Genomic DNA, 20,715 nt, shown 5'->3' with positions numbered 1-20,715 from the left:
GTCGATCTGAACATATAGTAAAATCATTCTACCTTCAAATCTCTTATCACCTGCAAAAAAACAATGTATAATCTAAAGTTCATATACAATGGAAATGAATCAATGCTGAATGACTTTGACTTTGCTGAAGGACAATGACTGTCCTCTATCTCTGCTGTACAGCCGAAACAAACTTTATTACATTATTTTCCTGTTATCACTGTAAAGCTGCTTTGAAATGAAACGATCTGTATTTGTAAAAAGCGCTATATAAATAAAGATGACTTGACATGTAACAAATAAATTTTGACACATAAATAAATAAGGAAACATTCAGATGATCTCTGTGAGCCACCCTTCACCATCTTTACTAGTTTAACTGGCAGCCGACTGTAATTTACCCATCATCATGTGGTGACAGAAAAGCTTTCAGATATTCATCTTTAAAGAGTATTACAAGACTTTATTCATTTATTTGTTTTAATAATAAAGGACAATGTACAAAGCCACACTGTTCACAGTATTAAAAAATAGCAAAGAATGATAAAAGTCCAATTTAATTTCCATACTTAAGGTATAACTTACCAAATACAAAACTGTCATTCATTATAAGCATTTCTGAAAGTCAGAAAAAAAGGACAAAACCAAACACAGTTTGGGATTTGTTGCATTGTCTCTTAATGTTCATAGATATACATAGACACACAAAATTTCTAAAACTTTTAGCCTTTTATGTTCAAACCGGAGTCGGACAAAGATGGAGCGACTCAAGAAGAAGTGACAACATGTAGACAACATTTCTGAATGGTTAGTTGATGAATTTATGTAGCTTATGTGTGGTTATCTTCTAGTCATTGATTAGCATATTCTGTCATGATAATCTACAAATCACTTTCCTGGGGGCGGAGTTTATGTAAATTCTAGGGTTTGTGATGTCACTAACTCGGGAGGAAGCTCGTGTAGTCTCTTCCAGCCGTTTGTTGTAGTCCTTAAAAAGCGATTTCTTTAAAAGCAAATATCTCCCTTTGCTTTGAACTTTGAGTGTCGTAATTTTGCAGATGTTGTTTCTGCTCAAACAGCAACATTACACACTAACTAAAGTTAGAAAAGTGAATAATCAACAAACAAAACTCAATCTTTCATACTGCAGTCAGTGATATTCACATTTTCTGGATTTTGCTCTTGGAAATTGCTGTTGTTATCATCATGTTTATGGCACAGAATCATCCTCTGGAATGGTTTGCTGTAGTTTGGTTTCTTTTTGTAAATGATTATCATTATGATGATGATGATGATGATAAAACACCCTGTAACTGCAGCGATGACAGCGCTCTTAGATCTTGTTTCATCTCCTTCTCTCTTCTTCTCTTCTTTCCTTATCTTCTCTCCTTCTCTTCTCTGCTTCTCTACTATTATTGATGTTGGCTCTGGAAAGATGCAATTAAACGGTTTAAATAATTGTTTAAATCATAAAGTCAACTTCATCCTATCAAACATCAGACAGTCAGATTCTCCACACAAACTTCACAAAACATTTCTGCTGCTGAGAATCTGATCAAACTGATTTCTTGACACTCAGACCAGATCTAAACATCTCTAAATCAAATATCTAGAGAGATGGATCTGTTTGGAGACCATGATCATATATATGTTTCCTTCCTAGACCTTAAACTATAAAATAATTTATTTACAGGTGATAAATATTCTGACAAGAGACTAAACATCAGTTTTCTGTGTTCCATAAGTAACTCAATAATCAATGTTATATATTTCTTACCAGGAGCTTCAGTGACAGGTTCAGGTTTACTGGTCTCTGTTAACAGATTTTAAACCACTGTTAGTAGATTGAAAATAAAAGTACATTTGCAAACATTTATTGAATTATAAACAACAGTATTATATATGGTACCTGTTATGTTCACAGTGAATTCAGCTGATATCTGTCCTTGATTTGTTTGGATAAAGAATCTGAATTCTCCCGTCATTACTGTAGTTGAACTGAAGCTGCATGTGAAGCTGTTTCTCTGTTCACAGTAACCCTGAGGAAAATCTTCTCTACAGGTTTTGGAGTCAGTATATTTCTCAGGGTACAGAAACTTATACAATATAACGCAGCATCCAGAGTTCTTCAGAGAGACGCTGCAGGTGAGAGTTACTTCTTCACCCACAGTTCCAGTCACATTCTCACAGCTTACACTGATGTGAACTGAAAAATAACAAACAAACAACAAAACAGAGTATATCATATAATACAGCAACTGAACTATAATAAAGATTTTTTTTTTTACATCTTAGTAAACTTTTAACATATCAGACTTTATGTGTCTGTGTCCATGGCAATATAATAAACATACAGTGACTCTTTCACCCAAGAACCTATTCATAAATTAAACCTCTGCATTATGTGTTTTTGTTCATTAGAGTTTGAACAGGATTTAATATCTGATAATGGGAGGGTCACATATTGTATTATTTACAATTAATTATAGCTTATATATTCAATGGTAATATATACACCACAGTCTCTGCACACAAAACCCCTGACAGTTTCTTTTAATCATGTGCATCAGAGTCAGCAGAGAAACACAAGATCATGTAGTCTTGACTGAAAATGTGATTTTGTGCTTATCTGTGAAAACCTATTATATTATATGAAAAAGAGTGTGTAAACACATAAAATGCACTGCTCCCTGACTCTAATGGATTTCCCTCTATTGTGTTAATCATTCAAAAGGAAATTGTCCAAACACTTGGACTGAACTGGATAAACTTCAGAAGGTTTAAAGAGCCACTTGTGCTTTAATCAAATTTGACCTTTTTTTCATCATGATCTTAGATTAAAGGTCCCGTTCTTCGTGATCCCATGTTTCAAACTTTAGTTAGTGTGTAATGTTGCTGTTAGAGCATAAATAATATCTGTAAAATTATAAAGCTCAAAGTTCAATGCCAAGCAAGATATTTTATTTAACAGAAGTCGACTACAATGAACGGCTCGTTTGGACTACATCCCTCTACTTCCTTCTTTAATGATGTCACTAGAACCGTGTTTAGACTAACCTCCGCCCACAGGAATGCTCCCTCAACTCTACTGGCTACTTGCGCACTTCTTATAACTTACTGTTTACTCAGCTCTTACGGTGATTTTCTGAAGTAAAACTGACGCTTCATCTTTTGTGTGATGTACAATAAACTTTATTAAACTCATCAGTACATGTTTGATCATCATTCAGATAGCAGACTTGTAGCCTATCAATAAATAATGGATACATACAAGCAGATGACAAATGCGTTATAACCGTAATTAAACTACTAAACTATACCTGTTTCATCTCTATACAGCACTCTGACTCTGTAGGCATTATTGTCCGACTCGAACTGAACACAGTTACTGAGAGTTTCTGATATTATCATCATTCCGTGAGATGAAATTGTCCTGACAGACTGAGCGCGAGCTCATGAAGCTCCGCCCCCTGTGTCGTGCAGCAGCAGCTTATTTGCATTTAAAGGGCACACACTAAAACAGCACGTTTTTCTGAGCCCCAAAAAAATGTCAATTTAAACATGCTGTAAAAAATGATCTGTTGGGTATTTTGAGCTGAAACTTCACATACACACTCTGGGGACATCAGAGACTTATTTTACATCTTGTGAAAAGGGGCATAATACGAGACTTTTAAGTCCCTCCTCGAAATTCTCACACACTCTTTCTAGGGGAAAGTTTATTCTCTTACCATCAGCTTGACAGACAGCAGTAAAAGTCCAAACCAGAATGAACAGTTGCACTGCATTTACAGCATTCATGCTTTTGATTCTGCAATAGAAAAAAAAAGCCACATGGACTACTTTTACGATGGTTTAAAGTAGTTTGAAATTCTTTTAAAAACTGTTTTACTCCTTCATGCTTCAGGAAACACCAACATCTTCTGATGCATATTTAGGTGACTTGCATGTATATTTGATATAATGCAGAGAATAAGAGCACAGTAAAATCTTTTCTTAACTTCAAGCCTAAGAAAATGCCCAACTTCTTCAATATGTCATAATTAATTTTGCATTTGAAGGCACTCATGAGTGCAAAATACTGCCGCAAAACCACAAGATTTATTACAATAAACCACAGAGAACATAATGAAAAAGAGCCATCCATAATAATATTGTTGCTGAATCTACAGAACCACGACAGAAATTGAACATGATGAAACAAAATTGCATTGTCTTCACTGGCTGAACGCAAAAAAGAAATCCAAATATAACTCGTTAGGAAACACTGCAACATTATTCAGACAAAATTATCACAAAAAAAGAGTTTTCTATTTTCATAGGAAATATCTGCAAAATGTGTAAATAACAAATACAAAAACACCATGCATACTAAAGATTGTCCTGTGGCTGGTTATGGATTAGTAAATATAAAGGAGATTATTTTCCTGCTGAAGAGAGTTATTGCTCACCTCCGGTCTGTATGTCTTCAGTGTGTGTGTTCACTCTGACTCTGTACAGCTCACTCTAGTGTATAAATACAGGCTACTACTCAACTCTCACTTTCATACAGCAATTCATGTTGCTGTATTTCTCCAGCTGAGAGCGTGCCTCTGAAATCACAGAGGTTACAATAGTAAAATTCAGATGTAGGATAAACAACAGCGCCACCATACAGCAAGACATATAAGATTATTTACAAGTTTTTAAGAAGGCACAGCCAATAAGCGCGCTCTTCACTTCGTGACGTCAGCCAGTGTGTGCCCGCTGAAGAGAGATGAGCATTAAGTTTTCTGAGGCTGAACAATAGCAATCATTTTCCATAAAGTGGACATTCCCTTTCGAGAGTTATTGAAAATATACCACATCTAGGCGATGTAAATGTCCACTATATGCGACTTTAGAGCAACAAATGCCCTGTGGTCTGATTGTGCTGTCATTTCTGAATAATTTCATAACATTATGGAACTGAATCCTGCCTCAGGTGTCCTGACCGACACACCAGTGCGAACACGCACCCACCTGAACTAGTGCACATATAAAACAAATCCCTTTTTCACACAAGTCATCACTTTTACCAATAACTGGAATAGAATTTCAGATTTCAATATTTTGCTAGGGTACTTCATATTTAATAGCCTATTATAGTTCATATTTTCATATTAATCTATTAGTCTGCCTTTACATTGCTTTAACGCGTTACTTGCTATTATAACAACGTCACATTTCTGTCCCGTGCAGAGTGAATCCAGCATTATGTGCTGTTATTGTGCTATTGGACGCACTAGTGTAATATGGTCGTTGAAATGAAACGCGCGTCCTGACGCGCGTGAATCTGGCAGTAGATCGCGCGTCCAAAAAAAAAAAAAAAAATGAAAAAATTAAAAAACCTCCTATGAAATACGTTTGAGAATGAATTCCTTATTTTAAACGAGAAAAAATATTTGCGTGGTGCCCCCCTGGACGTGTTGCCGCAGGGAACTTGCCCAAATGCCCATATGGTTAATCCGCCTATGCCCATGATCACATCTCCTGTCCCCTTGTCGTGAATGTGTGGTTTGCCCTGTGTTTTCTTATAGTGTGTGTGTGTGTGTGTGTGTGTGTGTGTGTGTGTGTGTGTGTGTGTGTGTGTGTGTTCATGTTTTTCTATCCCGGTGGGGACTTCAACCTGAATGCACACAGACTCATGGGGACTCGTGTCACAGTGGGGACCTAAATAGAGGTCCCCATGGGTAAACAAGCTTATAAATCATACAGAATGAGTTTTTTTGGAAATGTAAAAATGCAGAAAGTTTTCTGGGATAGGTAGGTTTAGGGGTAGGGTTAGTGTGAGGAGATAGAATATACAGTTTGTACAGTATAAAAACCATTAAGTCTATGGAGAGTCCCCACAAAGATAGTAAACCGTGTGTGTGTGTGTGTGTGTGTGTGTGTGTGTGTGTGTGTGTGTGTGTGTGTGTGTGTTTGTGTGCGTGTGCGTGTGTGTGTGTGCGTGTGCATGTGCGTGTGTGTGTTTAAATGTACTATTTAAATAAAACAAACTGAAACTTGTTATTTCTCTCAGGAAACTTGTGCAATTTCCATGTCCCAAAACTTGTGAAATGAATAATCACATTGATATCGGCTATTATTCCAAGGTTAATAATATTGGGCTTGTTTTTGAAGCTTGCGAGAGTTGGTAACACTGTCTCCAGAGCGCAAACACAAATATGCACTGGAGCGTTTGCCAAATCTGTTTCGCCACTTTATTATTACAGTGTCATCTTGAGGGTGCTCGTTTGAGGGAGCTTAGCACAATTGTACTGTTCCTTGTTCACCCATGAGAGAACCTGTCACTGCAAAATCTCTCCCACATCAAGGTTAAACAGGTTTTCAATAGATTGTGCCATGTGTCAAAATATGAATGCAGTTTGTCTAATTAATATTTTCCATCGTTACAAACAATACATGCCACAACTATTGTGCCTCAAGTGAGGTGCTTCCCATGATGCTTTAGGGAAACATTCACTGTAATAAACACTCATTTATAATCACTTTGGAATCCTTGTTGTGTAATAGCAGTACTGTGTCTCGCCCACAGTTTTCCATTCACCCCACTGGGCTCAAATTCCTGGCATCGTGACAGGCAGACAGTTCAAGTGTGAAAGCATGGTTGAGCTAGTAGTCAGTGTGAGATTGTCTGAGGCACGCTGACTGACAGCTAACTGGTTTAAAGGAAAGTCAAAACAAGACAAAACACTTAAACAGGTGCAGTTCATAATCTTTACATCACTGCATCAGTATCAGCATCAGCCACTGAAAAATACATTGGTCAAAGAGTGCCCTGCACAACAAACATAATGAGATGAAATTACATTACAATCATGCATTTATCCAAAGTGATTTACAATAGAGGAACAAAAGCAATTTATCATAGAACCAACACTAATCATATTCAGGTGGAGGTTTTGCAGCTCATTCCACCTGAGAGGAGCAGAGAGGGTGAAGGGTCTGGAAAGTGACTTTGAGAAAGCAACCTTATATGACCCTGTTCTGCTGTCAATTGCTGAAAAGTTCTTGATATGTTCCTGACTGAATTTCTCTTGCATTTAATCTTTTTTGAACCATCAAAAACAACTTCAGCCTATGAGACAGTGATATTCTCCTCAATGTCTTTGATTTAAGTCAATACATCTTTTGTAGGAGCTTTTGGCTGATACTCATACGACATGTCTGTCTATCTGTTCTCCAACAGACTGAGATTGCTTTGGTCTCTGTGGTTCAAAAGGGTAAATATTGTTTCTGGAGAATAGTGTTGAACATCAACATTCCCAACTGGTGACTTTTTGATAAGATTATTTGATAAAGTTGTTTTTTGTTCTAAAGATGATCTGGGTTTTTTTTTTTTTTTTTTTTTTTTTTTGAAAATTGGACACATTTTCTTTAACAGTTGAATCACATGCAAAAAAAAAAAAAAAAACCCAGAGAAAATCATGACCTGATTGTTTGATGTACAATGTAGTGATTTTACAGCAGTGACATGATAGGACCAGCCTGTTAATCTAGAATGGGTGGTTTATGCATTGCATCCCTTCTACATGCAAACTGAGTCTTAAATCATTCGTCAAAGTATGAATACAGTTTGTATTAAATTTTCCATCATTACAAACAATACAAGCCACAACCATTGTGCCTCAAGCGAGGTGCTTCCCATGATGCTTTAGAGAAACTTTAACTTTAATAGTAAAAGACCGTACCATAGTACTGAGACAGCTCTCATTAGAGTTACAAATGATTTGCTCTTATCATCCGATCGTAGTTGTATCTCTCTATTAGTGTTACTTGATTTTTGTGCCGCATTTGATACCATTGACCACAAAATTCTTTTAAATAAACTTGACATTAGTGGAATTGCATTAGCATGGTTTAAATCATACTTATCTGACCGTTATCAGTTTGTAGCAGTAAATGAAGAAATGTCTTATCGATCACAAGTTCAGTATGGCGTACCACAAGTCTCAGTACTAGGACCGCTGCTGTTCACTCTGTACATGCTACCATTAGGAGATATCATTAGGAAACATGGGATTAGTTTTCACTGTTATGCTGATGATACTCAGCTCTATATCTCTTCACGCCCCGACGAAACTTGCCAATTCAAGAAATTAACAGAATTCATTGGCTGATATAAAAATCTGGATGACTAGTAATTTCCTACTTCTTAATTCTGAAAAAAACAGAGTTTCTAATGATTGGACCAAAAATCTCCACACGTATTAACCTACTGTCTAACACTTGATGGCTGCTCTGTTAAGTCTTCGTCGTTGGTTAGGAACCTGGGTTTTCTCTTTGATACCAATCTTTCGTTTAAAATTTACGTTTCTAGCATCTGTAAAACTGCATTCTTCCATCTTAAAAATATATCTAAATTACGACAAATGCTTTCAATGAAAAATGCGGAACAATTAGTTCATGCGTTCATGACATCAAGGCTATTGTAATGCTCTTATGGGTGGTTGCCCTGTACGCATAATAAACAAACTACAGCTGGTCCAAAACACAGCAGCTCGAGTTCTTACTAGAACCAGGAACTATGATCGTATTAGCCTGGTTCTCCCTATTAAACATCGTATAAATGTTAAAATATTGCTGATTACTTACAAAGCACTAAATGGTTTAGCTCCGCAGTACTTGAGCGAGCTCTTAACGCATTATAGTCCTTCACGTCTATTGCGATCTCAAAATTCTGGCCAGTTGATAATACCTAGAATATCAAAATAAACTGCTGGCGGTAGATCCTTTTCCTATTTAGCACCAAAACTCTGGAGCAGTCTTCCTAACATTGTACAGGAAGCAGACACACTCTGTCAGTTCAAAGCTAAAAAACACATCTCTTTGACCTGGCATACACATTGAAAATTATACATTCATTATTCAAATCAGTTAAATGATTATTAGGCTGCATAAACTAGGTCAGCCGGAACCGGAAACACTTCAACACCAGATGTACCCGTTTCATCATAAGAAGAATAGCATCGATGCTATAATGTTAGTCTCTTTGTTTATTCCGAGGTTTACTGTAATCAGATAGATCCGGGCCGTATCCAGACCAGATGGAGGACCTGCACCTAGACATGACCACAACGCATCCCTGAAGTGTCAGCAGAGATTATGAAGGCACTGTGACACTGTGTTATACAAGAACTGAACTGAGCTGGACGATGACATTATACGCTTTACTCCATATATATATATATATATATATATATATATATATATATATATATATATTAATCACTTTCTTAAAACAAAAATGAAACATCACTGAACTTACTTAAGCTGGACTGTGACGCTATTTTCTTCTGGAAAATAATCGAGCTTTGTCTATGGGGTGTCACCTGAAAATGACCACTCCTTTTAAAAAGCTGAACCCTTAAGTGTTTTAATATCACTGTGGTGTTATTGTTGTTGATATATAATGATAGATTATGAAATTATGAAACATACCCAGAGAAAGTAAACTGGAGCTCTGTGGTGATTCAGAGAAGTGAAAGAAAAGCTCAAATATTACACAAAGCTGTGCCTGTTTCAGGCATGTTTACAAACTAAAAAGAGTGAATCATTATTTTATTACAATACTGATTTACCTTTTGATGACCTCACTTGCTATTTATTTTTAATATTGTAAATAATAAATATTATTATTTTATTTATTATTAAATTAAATGTATTTTATTTGTGTTTTGTCCTTTTTAAATCTAACATTTATATAAATATTTTGTTTTAGATGTTGTTGTTTATAAAGGAGGCCCTTTATTCCAATAAATATTGAGTACAATAGGTTTTGAATTTGGCAATTTTGTGAATTTGCTTGTCATCAAGCAAGTTGTCATTCTTAAATTGCATGCATTATATAAGCTATCAGCCACCTTGCAGTAGATATTAAGTAGGTACTGAAAAACTTAAATGAAAATAAGATGTCATTATTTGTTCAGTTTTTAAATCAGTCAGTCAGTTTTTCCATCTGTTCTCACTGGCATGTTGTCACACACACACACACACACACACACACACACACACACACACACACACACACACACACACACACACACACACACACACACACACACACACACACACACACACACACACACTCTATGGCCCTTTCATCTGCTTGTTTCTCGTTTGTTGTGGAGGACTCAAAATGAGTGATTGAATTCAACACTTGATTTTATCTGATGAATGAGTGATTTGATCTCAACTCTGAATGCTTGACATTTGACAGTTGTTTGCTTTTATCAGCTGTAGGATCATTTAGTTTTCTCTCTCAGGACAGTAAACATGTCACTCAAACAGAAGAGTATCTGGTGGTAATGGTTAGACAAGATCATGGGTTTGATTCTCAGAGAATGCATGAACTGATCGAATGTAAACCTTGATTGTAAGGTGCTTTTGGATAAAAACATCTGCCAAATTCATAATTGCTCATATTTCAGAAAACGAATCTCAAGGTTGATCTGAACTTATAGTAAAATCATTAGGCTTTGGCTTATACTAAAACTGAAATCAATCTGCAAATCTCTTCTAAAATCTATGAATATCTATTGGCATAAATTCAGATAATCTCTGTCCAACTACCCTTCACCCACTTTAGTTTTACGGGTATACTGTATGTGATGAGAAAAAAAAAGTTTCCTGATATTCATCTTTTGAGAGTATCACAGGCGTGTTTATTCATTACATTTTTCTTACATAAAGAATACTGTACAAAACCACATTGTTTCCAGCATTAGAAAATTGCAGGTACAGAATATTAAAAGTAAAAAAATATATATTTTATTTTATTTATACAAAAAAAAACAATTTACCAAATTCAAAATTGACATTCATTATTTTTATTGCATTGCTTCTTAATGTTCACACAGGCTTGACTTTATTAAAAATAAAGGTCGCAGGAAGAACCAAAAAGGGTTTTTCACGTCGATGACACAGAAGAAACATTTTTGGTTCCCTGAAGAACCGTTTTGTGAAAAGTTCTTTAAAGAACCATTTTAATCTTAGTGCCATAAAGAACCTTTTCTGGTACTACAAAGAACCACTGCGGTTCTTCCATTTCTTCCCGATCAGTATCCACACATTTATTCATTTTCTTTAATATGTTGTAAAAAAAAAAATAAAAAGATAAAAAATACATTCTAGAAGTAACTAAGATATAGTATTAAAATGTTTATTGCATTTACAGTATAAATCATACCTCAGTACTGTGTGTGTGTGTGTGTGTGTGTGTGTGTGTGTGTGTGTGTGTGTGTGTGTGTGTGTGTGTGTGTGCATTTAATAGGGATGTGCACTGTAGGCTTACTCAAGCTTATTCGGACAGTGATGATCGATCATATTTTTTTTTCATCTTGGGCCACTAATCCATCTAATTAATATTTAAGCAATATAAGCACTATGTAAATGTTATACTGTACACACACACACACACACACACACACACACACACACACACCATACACACGCACACATTTACTTATATCTAAATGGAGACATTCCGTATATAATTGTTTTCATACTTTACAAACTGTATATTTTATCACCTTATACTAACCCTAAACCTACCTATCACACAAAACTTTCTGCATTTTTACATCTATATAAAAAAAAACTTTAATCACTTTATTTTTATACCAGATTTACAAATGAGTTTGTCCCTAAAGGGAGGGAGGTTTTGGAGATTTTGGTCACTTCTGGGTACAAATTTGTCCCCAAACTATAGTTAACACACACACACACACACACACACACACACACACACACACACACACACACACACACACACACACACACACACACACACACACACACACACACACACACACACACACACACACACACACACACACACACAAAAGAGATCAATGATATATAATTGTTTCCCAGAAATCAATATAAAACAGAAACAGAGTGTTAAAACCTACACTATTATATAGATAGATTATACAGAGTTTTATATTTCAGTAGTTTGAGGTTTAACAGATAGTACTGTACGTACAGATATAGTTTACTGGAGTTCCTATAAAGCTTTTGTCTTTCATGATCTTCACATTTAAAGTCAAACTAAAGTCAATACTTTCATTCTGCTGAGTCAGATCTCATTTTCTGGACAGTTGATCTTGTCACCATCATGTTTTTCGCCCAAAAGCATCTTCTTTTGCAATACACAAGGTTTTAGTTTCGTTTACTTTTGTAAATGATTGTCATTATGATGATGATGAAGATGATGACGATGATGATGAAACAGCCCACAACTACAGTGATAACAAAATTATTAGATGGAGGATCCTCTTCTAATCCATGAAAAGGTCCAATTAACGGTTTAAATAATTGTTTAAATCATAAAGTCAACTTCATCCGATCAAACATCAGTCAGTCAGATTCTCCACACAAACTTCACAAAACATTTCTGCTGCTGAGAATCTGATCAAACTGATTTCTTGACGGACAGACCAGATCTAAACATCTCTAAAATCATGCAGATTGAAATATCTTGAGAAATTTCACAAATTGGAAACTATGACTTTTAAAATGATAAATATGCTGAAAAGAGAGAGCAGTTTTCTGTGTTCCATAAGTAACTCAATAATCAATAATAGAAAGTATACCTTTCTTTCCAGGATCTTCAGGTTCATGTCTGCTCCCTAACAGATTTTAAACCACTGTTAGAAAATAAATGTAGAGTTGCAAACATTTATTGAATTATAAACAGCAGTATTATATACTGTACCTGTTATGTTCACAGTGAATTCTGTTCTTTTACTTCCACAAATTGTTTGGATAAAGAATCTGAATTCTCCTGTCATTGCTGTAGTTGGACTGAAGCTGCATGTGAAGCTGTTTCTCTGTTCACAGGAGTCCAGATGAAAATCTTCTCTACAGATTGCAGAGTCATTATATTTCTCAGGGTTTTGAAACTTATACATTGTAATGCAGCATTCAGACTTCTTCAGAGAGACGCTGCAGTTGAGGGTTACTTCTTCACCCACAGATCCAGTCACATCCTCACAGCTTACACTGATGTCATCTGAAAAATAACAGAGTATATCATATAATACAGCAACTGAACAAAAATAAAAAATAGTTTATATATATGTACCTTTAGTATATAATTCTTTGTGTTTTGAACACATCCGGACATCATGTGTCTGTGTCCATGTGAATCATATAATAAACATTGACTCTTTCATTAGAGAACCTATTCATCAATTAAACCACTGCATTATGTGTTTTTGTTCATTAGAGTTTGAACAGAATTAATCTCTGGTAATGGAAGGGTCACAAGGGCTGTAATTGATTTCCCTACATTGTTCAAAATTAAATCTGAATTTGAATCCCTGGATGTAATACTCAGAGCCATAAACACATGGATTGACATGGATACACTTGCAAAAAGAGCCACTTGTGGTTTATAAATACATTTTAAAAAAAAATCATTAACTTAGATTTATTCCCTCCTCAAAATTCTCACACACTCTTTCTAGGGGAAAGTTTATTCTCTTACCATCAGCTTGACAGACAGCAGTAAAAGTCCAAACCAGAATGAACAGTTGCACTGCATTTACAGCATTCATGCTTTTGATTCTGCAAGAAAAATAATTACATACATTTGCATCCAGAGTGAAACTTAAACAACTAGGACTAATAAGGAAGAGCTAGAGATTAAATTAGAGACGATTCACTGAAAGCTCGGCAGAATGTCAAAATTTATAAGGATTAAAATCAATCAATAAATATTTAGATTAAAAGTTTTTGTTAGAGAACAAAAATTCTGCCATCATTTGAACAGTGATGCAACGTGGACAATATATATGGTGATTTAAAGGAGTTTGAAATGACGTGGGTGATTGAAAATGACAATTTCATTTTTCTTTAGACCACAGGGCTTGTTATTTCTCACTAGTTAATGAGAAGGTAATAATGGCACTGTTTTTGAAGCAGATAAACTGAATTAGAAAATAATGAACAACTAACATGTAACGGGCACTCCACTTTTATTTTCTTATTATTCAATGGCCCCATGTCAATTATTCCTTATCATGCATTCATTTTGAGGGGATGAAGGGACGTGTGAGTGCAGAATACAACCGCAAAACCACAAGATTTATTACAATAAAGCACAGAGAACACAAAGAAAAACATCCACTCATGGAAATATTCCTGCTGAATCTACAGAGCCGAGACAGAAATTAAACACCTATATTTGCAAGGTATGGACTTTGAACTACGAAGAATGAGACATCACAAGAAGCTAATTGGAAGCAACATTTATTAATTAGAGCACAATAAATAAAAGACACCGGATGCATCTTACATCTGTGTTCATGGAGTTTATACGTGTTAATTACTTGCTCACTCCTATTACCAATACCACAGCGGCTTAATGGAAAGCTGTTACAATTTCTATTGCATGTCTTCACTGGCTGAACTCAAAAACAAGGCAGCACTGCAACACTGATCAGACAAATTTGTCACACACACACACACACACACACACACACACACACACACACACACACACACACACACACACACACACACACACACACACACTACAGCCTAGTTCTTAGACATTTTGAAATGAGAAAACTTTACAAAATGTGTAAATTACATAATACAAAACCAGCATGCATATATTGAAGATTTGTTTGGGGACAAGGAGGTGTTTTTGCTTTATCTGTTTACCTGAACACATTTTGTTCTTTGTAAGGCACATTGTTTAGTAAAGCTGCTTTTGAACAACTGTCACAACACATCACATGGATTTTTTGTCACGTTTCTCAAAAGGCTTGTTTGACTTGACTTGACCTGCATATTATTTTGATTTGTCATTATTTTCAGCTGTGTGATTAATTACCTTGTTTGTCTCTTGTATTTAAAGACCTGTAATTTGTTCTGCAAAAATTCAAAACGCTCTGAAACTACGATTCAAGGCAACAGCAACCGACAAAAAGACGTCTGCATACTTCCGAGTCAATACACTAGTATAATCGTAATCACTGTTATATTATCAGGTGAAAACTGACAGAAAGGTAAGTTATTGAACTAATACTCATTTTCATGGTATCCAACAGAAAAAAAAAAAATTGTGGCAGCAACTAAAATTGAACAATAAAACCATAATTCAAATCGCTAAGCATAAAAGGTTCATGGCTGTAGGCTACATTTGACATATAAAATAAATATAATTCAATGTCTTTTTCAATGTGCCACAGCTGTTTCAATGTGGTATAATGCTCTTTTCACATAATTAAATGCTCTCTAATCCAACCTGTTATATTTTCTAATTAGGCAAATGAAATTAAGATTTGACTTCTACTCGGCCAACAGAGGCTGGACCTGCACCACCACTGATAGATGAAGAGGAGATACACAATATTGGAAGAATATTAAAATCCAACAGGAAAAGAATTACTGTTGCTTTTGTATTTGTTGTAAATAAAAATGACCAAATACATTGTGAGTAGTTTGTGTTCATTTAACAGCTGTGGTGATGGTTACGGCATATATCTCTACCCTCCTGGCATCCTCCCAGTTATCAGTTTCATTTTAGAAGGTGTGATGATGGGATTATGTGTCATCAATGCATCCAAACACACTGGAAATCATAAAGGAAATTCAAATTACTTTCAGAGGTCACAGCAAGACGTTATCAAGTGAACCTCGTTTATCAGATTAGCCTCATTTAAACCGATTTCTCCACCACTGACCTGCACTCGTGTGAATCTCCTCTTTGATGGATCTCACAGGCTTGTGTCCAGGAAACGACACAAACTCTCAGGAAGAGCGTGAGAGCGAAGCACACTTTCCTTCCCGCTCTGATACGGTGGCCTTACTAATGTGCTCTGCATCTCCGATGTTATATAGAAAAATTGATCCCCAATAAATGAATGTCCTGCACTGCAAAAAAAAAAAAAATTCTTACTTAGCCTTTTTGTCTTGTTGTTTCCAGACACAATATCTAAACATTCTTAAGTCAAGATGCATTTACTACATAAGAAAAACTCTGGGTTTATCTAAGAAAACCTGCTCCCGACCAGGTTAGTTGCCATGGTAACTAACTCTGAGTATAAGTTACCTCTCTTTCGAAACAGGCTTGACTTACTCTGATTTCTCGGGTTTGACATACCTCCCATTCTGAAATGGAAAACCCAGAGTTTCCCTCATTTCAGGGTTAACATTCTCAAGAGTTTTCACTTAACCTCCTTTCTGAAACAGGCCCCAGGTCCAATCAGCGCAGGGCTGTGTTCATCAACAACAACAGTGATATGTAAAAGAATTATATGCACTGGAAGAACCCTTATTCACCCATGAGAAACCTGGCATTGCAAAATCTCTCCCTCATCAAAGGTAAACAGGGTTTTTAATGGATTGCATCACCTCTACATGCAATCCTTAAACATGTCTCAAAATATGAATGAAGTTCGCCTAATATTTTCCATCAAACAATACAAGTCACAACTGTTGTCCCTCGGGCAAGGTGCTTCCCATGATGCGTTAGGGAGAATTTCGCTTTAGTAAACATGCATTTATAATCACTTTGGAATCCAAATATATACAATGAAATGAAATTACATTACAATCCTGCATTTAGCAGACACTTTTATCCAAAATGTCTTACAATAGAGGAACAAAAGTAATTTAGAGATTATTTTCCAGTTGAGAGAGTTTTTTTCTTCTAAACTTAAACCCCACCCATGAAAGAACCGGTCACTGTGAAATCTCTCCCTCATCAAACAGGGTTTTTAATGGATTGCATCACCTCTACATGCAGTCGTTAAACCATGTGTGAAAATATGATTGAAGTTTGTCTAATATTTTCCATCATTAAACAATACAAGTCACAACTGTTGTGCCTTGAGCGAGGTGCTTCCCATGTTTAGGGAGACTTTCACTCTATTTAAAGTGGCTTTATGATCATTGCTTTGTAATATAGCAGTGGGATGGTTGGAACTCAACTGGCCTAATTCTTCGGTTAGAAAGAACTGAAGCAAGAGTGAACTTGTCCATTCTCAATATTTTTTAGGCCATAAAATTGCAAGTCCTAGACAGATTTGCATGGATATATAGCCTAGGGGAGTGCGGGGCACAGTGTAACGCGGGGCTAGTTGTAACACACCTGTTTTAAATACTTCCACACATGCAAGCATGACGAAACTTGGTGTATTTACTGGTAGCCATATCAACACTATATAGAGAAAACATTGCGCCAAAATTAAAAAAATTTGGAAGATATCCATAGACATTTATTAAACCATAGCAAAAGTAAATTTCTTAAGTTAATTTTTCATCTCTATTTTTTGTGTTTATTTCAAATTAGACAAATCTGATATTATTTTAATCAATACGTTATTTAACGCTTCGCTAACTAGCAGAAGACACTAGCCGGGTTTAAATCCCAGTTGTGCAGGTGGGGCATGTTGTCACACTGCGATACAATGTGCCCCTATTAGAAATATGCTATTATATTCTATACTTTTATTAATTCTATTGAGAAAACATGAGAAAAGGGGAATAAAGACTGACAGTCAATGTTCAGAAATTACTAATTATTTATTTGTTTTGAATTATGTTGTATAGCTGTGTTTTCCTGTGTTCGTAGTCAAAACTCAAAAATTAGTTTATGTTTAATTGTTAAAAATACCATTATTTTACATGAAAAAGTTAATAATTGTATTTTATTTAGAAAATATTTTAGTTTGTCTTGTATATTTTTTTATTAGATCAGATAACATTTTAAGCAGTCATATGGTCGTTACAATGTGCCCCTCACATGTTACAATGGGGCATGTTGTCACATTTCACTTCCATTCTTTCGGGGGATATCAAGAAAAAAGTATATACTGTATTAATAAAACAAAACCACATAATTGTACTAGACATGTGGGAAATTAATGTGGGGAAGAAAAGAAAATACTCTGAACCATAAGTATATTTACACAAGAAAGTCAAAAAGCGTTACTTTGTGCCCAGCTCTCCCCTACACATAAAAGCTGTGAGAGAACAAAACAAGGATGATAGGCTACATACAAATGATATGACAGAATATACACAGATAATACCTGTATATACACGGAGAAGTTATAAAGTAACTATGTAGTGATGTATTAAGTAACAGCAAACCCGGACTTATTGAAATATATGGCCTATAAATAAAGCTAAACAGACCTGGCTGCCGCATGTGTCCGATTACAAAAGTGCGTGCATGCGCTGCTCTAACACTCCCGTGCCGCGCGCTCTTTGTAACATCATTAATATGCCGATAATACATTGGATAAATATTTGAATCAACATATGACAAGCAACTCCCTTTACCAAATGAATAAACATCGTTGATAAAATATAACAGGATGATTCGTCGAATACGTGAACATTGCGCTGATTGTATGTCTAACGTTATATTGACACAAAAATATTTCTGAGGTAAGATAAACTAAATCACGCACTGACACTCTCTGAAAAACATATACAATGACATTAAATATTTTTACTTACGTAGTTATGAACGCACAGCAATACCACACAAGGAAAAAGGAAAATAGACAATGCCAGGAAAACTCCATATAACTTTGGTACTGGTAACTGGACGCTGCCGAATTCAACTTTTTTTTGCGCATACATCAGCCAAATATGCTCAAGTTCTGCTGGGGATTTGTACAATAATATTGTGCCTCACCGATACTTTTCATTCGTTCCTCAGTGCCAGTGAGTCACTGACCTAAAAACGTTTGGCTTCACGCATTGAAGGCCATTTGACTGCTTCAATTGGGATAACCGGCGCCAAAACATGAATCATACACAAGAATAAATGCAAGAGAACATATTCAATTTATTTCCTTGCAGCGAGTGGGACAGACATTGAGCGTCCAGCAACGTCAGTAAACAACCAGTCGTGATCACGGCCATTTGACTGCTTTAATTGGGATAACTGGCCACAAAACATCAATCATACAAAATAACATAATCATTTCAATAGATGCATATTACATGAGCTAGAGAGGGAAGAACAGAAAAACTGCCAAAAATAAATGGTTTCTGAAACTTGCCAAGGCAGACTGCCAGCCAATGCCAAGTCATGTGACATGCCAGTGGTGGCTCCTGCCAGCCAGCTGAAGATTGAACCTCTACTGGACGCAAATCAGCACAAGCATAACATTTTGGTTGAGCAAAAAAGAATCAGAGTCAGAGAATAGCCTATTACATGTGCCCAAATAATGTGATTATTTCCAATTGCCAGAGCAGCCTGAGGAATATTGCAGTAACATGAGCAAACCTCTTCATTCAGATTAGGGAATTTTACATGCAATTTTCATTATTCTGTTTATTCACTAAGATATGTTTTTATTTTTATCGTAATTATTCACATACCCCAATTCACATACAGTAGTTGATTTCAAATGCAAAACACATTTCATATTTTTTTTTCCTAAAGTGTTTTAGTAATACTGCATCATATTCATGTCAGTAAACATTAACTCAATTTCTTCATCAACCAAAAAAAGTGATGCCTTCTTTATCACTGTTTTACGAATCTGCGTGTGACAACGTCATTTGTGTAGGAATAGATGTGATTAAGAGTTTGCATGTCTGTTTATTGTGATTAAAATCTGCATACGCCACATACACTCACCTAAAGGATTATTAGGAACACCTGTTCAATTTCTCATTAATGCAATTATCTAATCAACCAATTACATGGCAGTTGCTTCAATGCTTCAGGGGTGTGGTCCTGGTCAAGACAATCTCCTGAACTCCAAACTGAATGTCAGAATGGGAAAGAAAGGTGATTTAAGCCATTTTGAGTGTGGCATGGTTGTTGGTGCCAGACGGGCCGGTCTGAGTATTTCGCAATCTGCTCAGTTACTGGGATTTTCACGCACAACCATTTCAAGGGTTTACAAAGAATGGTGTGAAAAGGGAAAAACATCCAGTATGCGGCAGTCCTGTGGGCGAAAATGCCTCGTTGATGCTAGAGGTCAGAGGAGAATGGGCCGACTGATTCAAGCTGATAGAAGAGCAACTTTGACTGAAATAACCACTCGTTACAACCGAGGTATGCAGCAAAGCATTTGTGAAGCCACAACACGCACAACCTTGAGGCAGATGGGCTACAACAGCAGAAGACTCCACCGTGTACCACTCATCTCCACTACAAATAGGAAAAAGAGGCTACAATTTGCACGAGCTCACCAAAATTGGACAGTTGAAGACTGGAAAAATGTTGCCTGGTCTGATGAGTCTCGATTTCTGTTGAGACATTCAGATGGTAGAGTCAGAATTTGGCGTAAACAGAATGAGAACATGGATCCATCATGCCTTGTTACCACTGTGCAGGCTGGTGGTGGTGGTGTAATGGTGTGGGGGATGTTTTCTTGGCACACTTTAGGCCCCTTAGTGCCAATTGGGCATCGTTTAAATGCCACGGCCTACCTGAGCATTGTTTCTGACCATGTCCATCCCTTTATGACCACCATGTACCCATCCTCTTATGGCTACTTCCAGCAGGATAATGCACCATGTCACAAAGCTCGAATCATTTTAAATTGGTTTCTTGAACATGACAATGAGTTCACTGTATTAAAATGGCCCCCACAGTCACCAGATCTCAACCCAATAGAGCATCTTTGGGATGTGGTGGAACGGGAGCTTCGTGCCCTGGATGTGCATCCCACAAATCTCCATCAACTGCAAGATGCTATCCTATCAATATGGGCCAACATTTCT

At 36.2% G+C, this 20,715-nt stretch overlaps 1 protein-coding gene across 1 annotated transcript; it reads right to left on the bottom strand.

Moving 5' to 3' along the window:
• Window positions 1-424: 424 nt before the first annotated feature.
• Window positions 425-4,532, bottom strand: LOC308706627 (uncharacterized protein). Its single transcript, XM_081392384.1, has 5 exons — window positions 4,431-4,532; window positions 3,711-3,790; window positions 1,889-2,185; window positions 1,757-1,792; window positions 425-1,406 (listed from the first exon to the last, which is right to left on the bottom strand). Exons 2-5 carry the CDS (start codon window positions 3,778-3,780, stop codon window positions 1,111-1,113), a joined length of 699 nt encoding a protein of 232 aa, XP_081248510.1. The 5' UTR covers window positions 3,781-3,790; window positions 4,431-4,532; the 3' UTR covers window positions 425-1,110.
• Window positions 4,533-20,715: the final 16,183 nt, after the last annotated feature.

This window comes from Scardinius erythrophthalmus (genome assembly GCF_964197995.2).
Source record: "Scardinius erythrophthalmus genome assembly, chromosome: 18".
NCBI classification, from domain to species: domain Eukaryota; kingdom Metazoa; phylum Chordata; class Actinopteri; order Cypriniformes; family Leuciscidae; genus Scardinius; species Scardinius erythrophthalmus.
This window is presented reverse-complemented; position numbering and strand designations above follow the sequence as displayed.

Coding starts and splice junctions, on each gene's coding strand:
- LOC308706627 (XM_081392384.1), bottom strand. CDS start 3,780: ATGAATGCTGTAAATGCAGTGCAACTGTTCATTCTGGTTTGGACTTTT. Junction 1,793..1,888: donor ATTCACTGTGAACATAACAG/GTACCATATATA, acceptor ATCTGTTAACAG/AGACCAGTAAACCTGAACCT. Junction 1,407..1,756: donor ACCTGTCACTGAAGCTCCTG/GTAAGAAATATA, acceptor GCATCTTTCCAG/AGCCAACATCAATAATAGTA.